We start from the raw sequence: 10,797 nt of genomic DNA on the forward strand, positions 1-10,797 counted from the left end.
CGTAGAAAATAAAACCAATTCAACTTTCTATCGATGAAATGTGGTCGAGTTTTATTAAATTCTTTTGCACAATGCTGATTTTGTAAGAATAGATTTGGTTATGGTTCTGTTGAACAACGTGCCAGCGCCAAATCTTTTGTAACATTCGTGTAAATGCAAAAAATGCGTATTTTCGATGTGTAATAGCTAGTATTAACCTTGGTGAACTGCATTTACATTTTCTTTTTTTGACGATGTGAAATATACAATTTTCCTACTAAAATGATACGTTGATGACCTCAAGCTGTTGGCTTATCAACTTAAACGGTTAAATTGAGCGGAACACCTCACATTAATACCGTCATTTTTCAATGGAATGATAATCACAATCAATATGATACACAAATCAATAATTTCCACGATCGGTGATTTTCACCGAATTTCCACGATCAGTGGAGCGAATTTGACTAACAGACAAATTGACTATAAACCTAAATTCATTTAATATAAGCACAATGTTTGTTTTTATTCTCTAGCAGTCGTAAAACTTATTCAATAACTTGTTTATATTCTAGCATGGTAGCCCTTAAAACACTGTTCGTTGACATAAATTAGCATAGTTTTGCACTAAACTAAAGCTTCACATCGAATTTCCAATCAATTCGAATTGACTAGCTCATGTATGTTTTGAACCAAGCATATAATCGCTATTTAAACACGCTATTCTGCCAATCTTCTTTTATCATGTCCGATGCCTTCTCTCCGATCATATAGGCTGCCGCATTTGTGTGGCCAGCAACGATTTGTGGCATTATCGATGAGTCAACGACTCGCAAGTTATTGATTCCGTAGACTTGGAGACGTGGATTAACTACTGCATCTGGATCCGAGGATGGCCCCATTTTACACGTTCCAACCTAAAATATAATTCAATATCAGTGAAGTGTTTATTTGTGAGATGGATGTTTATGTGAATATAATTTCCCCGGAATATCACAACTCTAAATCAACCTGATGTTGAAGACTTCCTGCGTGCCGTCGAATACAGCATTCCCAATATGGGTCGGAATCAAATTCTAAATGCTCACATCCCAAGAATGGTCGGGTGTTGAATTGAGTGTTCCATTTTGCAAAGGCTCGTGTATTTGCTATATTCAAGCACTGTTAATGAAATTGAAGAGATTAACACACTACAAATGTGATCTACAGCATTGTAAATTCTTTGCGCAAATCTCATTCGATCTATTGAAACTCAATTATAAATGTCAAATTCAATCAATTCATTCTTATTTACCGCACGCACACCCTTGATCAGTGTTTCCACATCACGTTGATCCGAGAAGAAATTTGGCATCATTCGTGGCCATTGAAATGGATTTCGGCTTTTTAGCATGATTCGTCCTCTTGAAAACGGCCTCAATAAAACTGGCACTAATCCAAAAGCCGGCTGAAATCGTTATTTCAAAGAATTTTCATTCGAACAACAATTTTCAAATTGAAACAAATTAAATAAGGTAAATGATAACCTTGCCAATGATATCTCTGTAAACTGTATGATAAAATTCATCAGTTATGCCAACCATGTTGCGCATAGCACCTGATATATCACCACTCAATCCGCCTGCACCAGCCACAATCTCGATATCTGGATAGTCAAATACTGACAAGAAGCCAAATGAAAATTAATTGCATTCCAAATGAATTCAATTTGATATTTAGCTACGAGAAAAAAAAGTAATTACCAAAGCTTGAATTTGACGTCTTAATGAACGCAAGGCCTTCTGCACCACCAGCTAGAAGTAATTGATTGAATTATTTTCTTATAAATAATGACCATTTGTACAGTAAAAGGTAGCTTGTAGTTTGCTGCATAAGAACTTACGTATTGTGAACGGTCCACTGCCCTTAAAAAAATAATCAAGCATATATCGCGGCTGTTGCACTGATGATTCACTCATTGTGATCTGCTGATTGACAATGAAATCCAAACCATTGACGACACTGTGATCTTGTAAATTAAATCCGACGCGTAAATCTTGAATAACTGGTATTCGCAACTCTTCTAAATGTTCGCGTGGTCCAATGCCACTGAGCATGAGCAGTTGAGGTGATGCAATCGGTCCCGCCGATAAAATAACTTCTTTGCGAGCATAAATGCGATACCTTTGACGATGTTTCAGAAATTCAACGCCATAAGCGACTTTGGTCTTTGGATCAATCAAAATTTTTACGACTCGTGAATGTTTTGAGATGTGAAGATTGGGCCGATGTTGTGCCGTTCGAAGGAAGGCTTTAGCAGCAGACCATCGACGACCGTTCCGTGTGTTGGCTTGTGTTTGTGAAAAGCCCAATAGGCTTTCGCCATTCGGATCATTTACAGTGTATCCATATTCTTTAGCCGATTTTAAAAATGTTTCCAAGACTTTTGTACGGAAACCCGCTTGTTGTACATCTAGATAACCCGATTGACCATGATACGGTGAATGGTAAAGTTTTGGAATGCCAATGCGTTCGGATTTTTTAAAGTATGGCAAAACGTCATCGTAGCTCCAGCCAATGTTTCCATTTTCAGCCCAGCCGTCAAAATCACGACGATGGCCACGTTGATATAGCATAAAATTTATGACAGATGTTCCACCCAATGCTTTACCTTTGGGCCAATTGCACACACCGCCTCGTAATCCCAAACAAGCCCCATGCACTGGATCGGTTCTGTATCCCCAATTGTATTCTGAGTTGAAAGAGAGAAGCTTAGCTTCATGTACGCATGGAAAAATAGGCAAGAACTTACTCGTCAATTGTGTAACGGATGGCGTCAATGGCACATCCGATATGAAATTCTCTTCACCACCGGCTTCCAGAATCAAAACACTGAAATGCGAGATTTCACTCAATCGATTCGCCACCACAGAACCACCTGATAATGAAAAGACGATTGGTTAGTAATTCGAAAATTATCGATATATATTCACAATTTGACCTACCAGAACCCGATCCAATCACAACGAAATCATACTCTTGCAAAAATGTATTGGTATCATGGATGCTTTCGTTGAAATTATTACTTCTCTGATAGATCACATCGAATATCGGTAAACGAAGCGGTCCAATCGAACCAATACCCAATGCGGAAAACTGATGCATACGAATGCATAGTAACAAGTATATGAGAATATCTCTGAAGCCACACACCAATCGCATTGTTTCGGTATTGTTACCGCATTGAGATTATGCAAGCCTAAATCAAAAGAGATAATTGCAAATTCTGTAATTATTGCGTCAATTTGACATTTGGTGCGTCCTCCTTAACTTCCAGTCGTTCCGTTTTCGTGTGATTTTCTGCTTTGGAACGACAAAATTCTCATTTTCTAATAACATAAATATCTCATTTAATTCCATCGCATTCAATTGTGGTCAGTGCATAATAATGTCAGTGAACATTGGTCAGCCGGTCACGCAACGCATGCGATTTGTGTGCGAACACACAGCACGGCACCGTGTACTGTACAACCGAAACTGTTAGAAGCACACACATAAAACGTGCCTTATCATTGGCTGCAAATGCATCCGAATGACTGTGCAATCAATTCCGAGCATATATATTGCTCAACGCATAGTAAAATAATTACTCGATACTCCGACAGAAAAATGAAAACAACACGCAAAAAAGTATCGTGCAGTTCTCGTGTAAATTTCACTATCGTTGGCAAATAAGGCGTTCGCATGTCCAGTATTTTTTTGCTCTTTATTCAGTTGATAGCCTTAACATCAATTCGAATGTCGAATGAAAGAGAGAAAGAGAGAGAGAGAGAGAGAGAGAACGGTCGCCGCAATCATCTTCCATGTGATCGGTGAATTGATTAATGAATGATATTCAAAACCCAGAACATTCGTACATGTATCACATGTTATTGCTGTGTGCAATATTGCTGTTGCTTCAACGAAATTACTACCATTTTTTATAACATTGAATATGAAAATGAAAAATATTCGCGGGTGGAACGAATGTTGAGAAACATACTTGAAACGTTTTTACTATTGCAAAGAAGTCCTCACATTTTGAAGCATAATTTTCAGTGGAAAAAATAAATTGTCCTATGTTTTTCATCTAAAAATGAGCATAGAATTTAAATGTGAACTTTTTGTGTGAAATTGCAGTTTCGATGCAGAACAGGTTTTTTAGCCGACGCGCCAAAAACTAGTTCATAGCTGACGTGTGTACACTGTGCAGTGTGCATGATGTCGTCAAGTTGTGCATGGTTTTTGTTTTCGTTCAATTGTGGTTGACATCACACCAGTTATTCAATATCAGCGCACATCGGGTTGAAATCAAATAATACGCGTTTTATTTCCCATTATTTACAGACACTATAAAAGTTTGCGAGACATGATCGCGCTCAGTGATTTGGATAATAATCGAAGATGCAAAGCTATTTGTTTAGGCCATGACTTATGGTCAATGGCAATTGTTCCAAAGTGAACGTCTTTCGACGCACTAAAATGCATGCGACGAAATTGAGATTTGAACTTGAATTTCACACTCTTATTATATCCAGTTTCACACTCTTATTACATTGATATATTTGGAAAAAAAAAATATTTCGGAAAATGTTCGCTACAATGTGAAACCAAAGCAATTAATTTGTGAGTAATAAAATACAGTAATTTTGGCTAAAAACATCGTCGAATTATTGTTTTTCGCGAGATTATTTTTGCGCTAGCGAAATGTCAACGTTGTTTCATTTATTGTACTGCAATTCGCGATGCTTTGCGTTGTGTTTAATTTCTCAAAGCATTTGGTGCACATCGAAAGTACGGTCTCGACGTAACAAATGTAAAAAGGCCATCATCATAAACGAAATACCGTTTATTTGCCATAAATCAACCAGCGAAATGCACTTAATGCAAAATTCCATGCCTTTCTTCTATCTTCTTTTGTCCTGTTTACAATATTCATCGATTTTATTATCGTCCGATGATGCTGTAACTGGCACCGCATAGACGATACATGCAATTTTGAGATGAAAGTGACAGTGCATCACGTGTAGCACAACAAAAAGGGAATTCAATGTGGCAATTTGTGGAATTAACAGTATCATCTCAGCTAAATTTACTAAAATTATGGATAATTTGGTCTTTGATTTTTTTCTCTTACAGTTCATGATGGCTGTAAGCGAGTTGCGTGTGCCACAGTCCAGTTTAAGTTCAATCAAAACCGGCGAACACGAAAAAAAAGTCGAACACCTTGACTTATTCGAAACCAAGCAACATTTCATAAGTTTACTTATTCTAACCGAAACCGATTTGACTTCAACGGATATTCTGATTCTGATCACGATTCGCATTTATTCGTAGTTTTGCTTTTATCCGACAAGTTTAAATGAATTCCTCACGATTGCCCGGCTAACTCTTCATTTTGAATCGTTGAGATGACTCCAAAGACATTTGTACGCATTAATTATTCTTTGCTCGTGTTTCAATAGCTTTTCAACCGTTGGCTTGTCACTTGTGTGCAATGCAATGTGCAGGTAAAAATATTTTCTCAATGCCATTTCGAATTGTATGTTCAAACGTTTGACGATGCATTCGCTGTATAGAGCGGTGCATTTGTTTATGACTCGACACAATTTGAACAGCCTATTTCTGGCGCTTCATTGGTTAGTACATGCAATTAGTTGCCAAAGTGACGTGCACAAGGTGCAAATATGCCCGACTTCAATCACACATAAATTCACTTTCAAATTGAACGGTCGATGTGAAAAATTACCTCGCATTTTTTGCTTTTGTTTGAACAATTTTATCACATTCTTGAGTTACAAGTGTGCTGACAAAGACATTCAACAACGATATGATTTAAATACGCGAAAATTTATTGAAATGGACTTGAATCAAAGTTGCTTATTCACTGCGCGCCATTGACCATCATTATCACCGTTGAATCATGTTTTCACGCTATTCAAATGATCGTTACAAATGAGCTCACAGTGCGCTGGAAACAGCAGATGCGGCCGCTGAAAATTCAATTAAATGATGCCTGAGTAAACCGGATCCCAATAAAATCGTTTCGAAATGCGCAGCCATTGCGAAATTAAAAAATATTGCACACATCGTGGTCACGTCACTTTCGGACAAGTTCAATGTTATTTGCCAAATCGCTCATAAATTATTCAAATGTCATTCAGAAAATAATCCACGTTGAATAAATATTTGGTTGAGCTGCGGCGTGGTGAGGCATTGTTTTGCTTTTTCCCACACCTTCTCAGAATGGAGACATCTAAAAAGTCAAAGACATTGATCCGCACCGACAGTTGACCACTCAAAAATCATGACAATTTCGGTAAATTCATGGGAACTTCATCCAAGTGGCTCTTGAACAACCTTTTTCATTAGAAGACAAATGAAGTCATTAGATGAGATTCATTTTGATTGAAAACTTCGCAATCCAAATTCATTAAATCGTTGCATCATTTTAAAATTGAATGATGAGTTCTAAAACCTAGTTAATTACACCGAATATAAGAATTGATTGAGTTTTATATTGTTGAAAAGTTTTCTTCTGACGCCATTTCACCTTACAAAGTGATTCTTTCAACAGTGCCCATCAAGGTTGCGCACCAATAAAATGCTTTCCATTTCACGAAGTTAATGGCCTGTACTGAAGTCAATATCGAATATATTCTCGTGGATCGTGACAAAAGCATCAGAATCATGAGGTTGAAATGATTATCATTAGCCCGGGGCTTTTTCTCCCACTTTTCTCAACCGAACGTTTTTATCAGTTTCAATTGAATTTGATTTGCATCGAAATATAAATCAATGCATATTCTAGAACAACGACCCCAATTCGCTAATCGACTGGTATTATCACCTATCTCATGCTTGATGATTAGTTCCCCCTTGATGATTAGTCGTATTTTTTGTCACGTGCATTGATTTAGATGCCATTTCTTCTTTCTTCTTAGGTGTAAAATTAATTATTGAATCAACATAATATTCGCATGCCGTGAACTGTGAATGAATCGAGAAAGAAAATCTAATAAAAATTAGTTTATTGGACACTATCAAATTATCATCTGATGAAGTAACCGCATATAAGTTAATTTGCAAATAATAAATTGCCTATGTTTTTGGCACAGATTTTCTTCGGCACACGTGAACTCGATATTCATGATATAGGCCGAAACACACTTTTTTTCCATTGATGAATAGAAAAACACTTTTATGTAACATCAACGAGAAAATAAATCAAACAAATAAAAAATCACACGAAAACAACAAACAACAGCTAAATTGAGCCATTTTTAGTTTCTCGCGATAGAATCAAAAGCCAAGGTTAAATCCCAACTGCTTCCAAATATTTTATATCATATTTGAGATGAAAAAGTAGACGACAAATTCTCGAGATCAAACGATGTTTATCTTTAGAATGCTATATTTTGTTCAAGGTGAAAAGAGCAACGTTTATTTATATTACTGCACAATACCAAATTCCGTTTTATCTAAACGCCTTCTTTTTCAATTTTTTTAAAAAATTATTCTCAGATTAGAACCACTACTTTCTTATTCTATGTCACTCCACACTTTGTTCAGCTGTTTCAAATTTTCTTGCTGTACTCAAAACCAAACTGAACGCGCCGACGATCCAATCACAAGTAATCACATACGAAAAGACAAACCAAAGCTGTGCGAGCGCCAAATCGATGCAAGAACCAACCAACCCAGCCACCGTGTATTTCAATCGACAAGCGAACCGAATACATTCAAAAAATTGGTGTTGGTACAAAACCATGAAAGTGACCGACCGCACGTCGGCTTGGCATTGCTTGAACGAGAATTTAATTCATATTTCTTTTCTCGTGTCTTTCCATCAATATTTCCTCTCGTATATGGGCTTGGGCACGCTTCAGCTATGTGTGCTGGTCTGAATATGTGTGTAAGTTTTTGCCTCGCTTGGAATACCAAAATAATTGAAATTTTTTTTTCACTGGATAAGACGACAAAAATTAGCTATGAAATAATAATCATTACTCTTGATGCCTCCACGAAGCGACTGCAATGTTATCGGAGATATAGTCGGTTAGGTAATCGCTATCACATAAAAAGCGGTAATAAAATGTATATCCTATTAATAAGTAGCCGCATTTAATGCACTCGTATGATACGAGTCGTATCCTCTTGAGTTTATACGGGTTACACATGAACATATATATATTTCAATAATCTTTTGGGAATTTTGGCTGCTGAGCGCAAGTCGATAGATAAATGTTCGTCGAGTTCTACTTCACTGCACAATTCAAAATGTGCATATATTCGAAATTTTGCGACAAAAACCGTAAAAAAGGCGGCAAATCGGCCTATGGATCTGGTGGAACTAAATTAATTGGAACAAATTTGAGAAAAGTGAATATTTCCTGGAAAAACGAAAAAGAAAATCGTAGGTAAAAATACAACCAAAGAAAATCAACAGTCATAATAATGAACCATATTGCGATACATTTTATCACATTTTGATCGCTTCGATCATTGAATCCGACGTATTATGTAAAGTCAATTAATTTGAGAATAAGACACTGAATCTAGGTAATTCGTTCCTCTTCACGTCACATACAAACCAAATAATCAGTTCTGTCTATACATTACACGCTTGGATTGGGCAATTTCTCTATGCCAAACTGGTGTTAGTTCAAATTTCAACGAGCTCCAAATCGGTGCGAGTACAAAGTGGTCAAATTGCTTAAAGCTTGTCAATAAATACACATAACATGTATAATTACCGTATTTGTTTGTGAAAAAGGAGCGATTTTTTTCGGGCTGTAATGAACACGTGAAGACATTTGGCGCTAACAAGCACACTCAATTGACGTGCAGCTTAATGACACCGAACGGAAATACGATGTACTTGTTCACACAAATTAAATAAGTTTCGATTGCAACGCTATTAAAATGCGAGCGGCGGACTGCAATTTCCTAAATATGGTCATAAACATTCAAAGCCTACAAGCGCGTAGCCACATGTGATTGGCGTTTCCAAGGTCGTCGCTGTGCTAAAGCATGGAATACATAACATTCTGGATGCTATTCAGTCACCGTCGAAGTGGACTTTCCGAATTTACTTTTAATTGGAATTTCACGACCTTTGTTGTGACAACTAATCGCGATCGATATATTTATTACTTCGGATTTCCAACGCAGCATTCATATCGTCTAACAACTTTTCAAAGCAGTAAATCTACATTTTACAGTTAATGAAATGTTGCTTTCAGACTCTGAATCTCAGAGCAGTCCACTCAAAATAGAGTTCTGTGATTAATACACACTTTTTTCAGACTCACTTGAGTATTTCGTTTGATTCGGTTTTTAATCAAAAATCGATGGTGTAATTTTTGATTGAAATTGATTACAGGTACCCTTTTTTCCATTCTAATAATATAAGATAAGAGTTATATTTTTGTTTTGTTAATTCTGTTCGAAATGTGTTTTCGATTGAAAAAAGTGTTTATTCAGTTCATATAGAAAAAATTCCCCAAAAAACAAACAGGCGCGAACCCAGAAGTCATTCATCATTTTACGACTAGCGTGTTTTTGCTTCTGTTTTTCTCATTGAAAACATTCTTTTGAAAGTTTCACCAAAACAATGTAAATCATCGAGTCGTTGAATAGAGGAAATGAGACTTTGATAGGAACACGTGTGATAGTAAACAAAATTTGGCTCAACAATTGACACAAAAAAAAAACGAAAACAAAACGTTTGTATCGTACACATGCTGTGATCAAATGAAGTAAACACGAACGGTCGATAACAAACGATAGCTAGGGGCACAGCTGATTTCCCCTTTCAACAATCAAAACATCCACGAATATCACACGGTGTGAATGTGAATCACATGTTTTGGTTTCAAATGTCGTTTCCCCTTTGATACCGTATCAACGATGCGACATGATGCCGCTTCAATACTTGAAATTCCACACATGCGATGCAAAAGATCATCGTCGTTATTTTCACCGCCAACGTGAAAGTTCACGGATTTTTTTCTTTATGCATTATTTTAATGCAAAGACGTCATTTGCCACAAAAAATAATGCATTCAACATAACATCATTCAAATCGTACATAAATGATTTGTGACGATTTCCCGTCTGAAATGCGCAATAAATGGAACAGATGTAGTCATATGAAAAATATGTATGTCAGTCATCGTTAACAAAGCTTTGCTGAATTATTTATTCTAAGCTATATTAATTCTCCATATGAATTCTATTGTCTATAGAATAGCTTGGCACGAACCCAAAGAATTTCATTTTTGACTTCGTACTTAATAATTACGAAGCTGATGAAAAACCTTCTCAGAAGGCCCTTCTGTTTACTTTGTATCGAATTGTTTTAGCTAATGAAGTTGGAAATTGCAGTAATCTTATCCATTTCGCGCATTCCGACTCAGAATGAAATGTGGTAGTAGATAAGGGAACTTTTTAATGATTATAATACAAATTTTTATGTTTGAAAAACTTTTTTTTGGCAAAAATAATAATTCCAAGTTTCTTTGAGCCACTTAAGCCGCCCCGATACGTAAAATGAGTCAAAACGTTTGTTTTTGCTGGCAAAGTGAATAACCTGAAGATGAAATGACACTTCCATGGAATTCATGGGAAGATTATGATTTGAAATAACACAGCTGATATTTCCCCAGAAAGAGAGCATCAAAGAAATTGTTCGCATACGTAAACCATGTGGAGTATGACGCATCGATTCCCCTCCGTCGGACGCAAGCTCCGCAAAGTCACAAAGCCGTCGTTGTCGTTTCATTGAGCGATTCTTAC

General features: G+C 36.6%; 1 protein-coding gene across 1 annotated transcript; it reads right to left on the reverse strand.

The window, feature by feature from the left end:
• Window positions 1-24: 24 nt before the first annotated feature.
• On the reverse strand, window positions 25-5,982 carry LOC129580488 (glucose dehydrogenase [FAD, quinone]-like). Its single transcript, XM_055470949.1, has 9 exons — window positions 5,135-5,982; window positions 2,964-3,217; window positions 2,771-2,896; window positions 1,862-2,710; window positions 1,722-1,772; window positions 1,506-1,639; window positions 1,274-1,426; window positions 991-1,140; window positions 25-896 (listed from the first exon to the last, which is right to left on the reverse strand). Exons 2-9 carry the CDS (start codon window positions 3,178-3,180, stop codon window positions 687-689), a joined length of 1,890 nt encoding a protein of 629 aa, XP_055326924.1. The 5' UTR covers window positions 3,181-3,217; window positions 5,135-5,982; the 3' UTR covers window positions 25-686.
• Between the last annotated feature and the right edge of the window lie 4,815 nt (window positions 5,983-10,797).

Source organism: Sitodiplosis mosellana, unplaced genomic scaffold, assembly GCF_009176505.1.
Source record: "Sitodiplosis mosellana isolate CC-2019 unplaced genomic scaffold, AAFC_SMos_1.0 Smas_scaffold_1, whole genome shotgun sequence".
NCBI lineage: Eukaryota > Metazoa > Arthropoda > Insecta > Diptera > Cecidomyiidae > Sitodiplosis > Sitodiplosis mosellana.

What these genes read in the sequence shown, in the direction of transcription:
- LOC129580488 (XM_055470949.1), bottom strand. Translation starts at nt 3,180, where the DNA reads ATGCGATTGGTGTGTGGCTTCAGAGATATTCTCATATACTTGTTACTA. An exon ending in TGTGATTGGATCGGGTTCTG is followed by an intron (nt 2,897 to 2,963) that starts GTAGGTCAAATT and finishes TTTCATTATCAG; the next exon opens with GTGGTTCTGTGGTGGCGAAT. An exon ending in ATCCGTTACACAATTGACGA is followed by an intron (nt 2,711 to 2,770) that starts GTAAGTTCTTGC and finishes CTTTCAACTCAG; the next exon opens with AATACAATTGGGGATACAGA.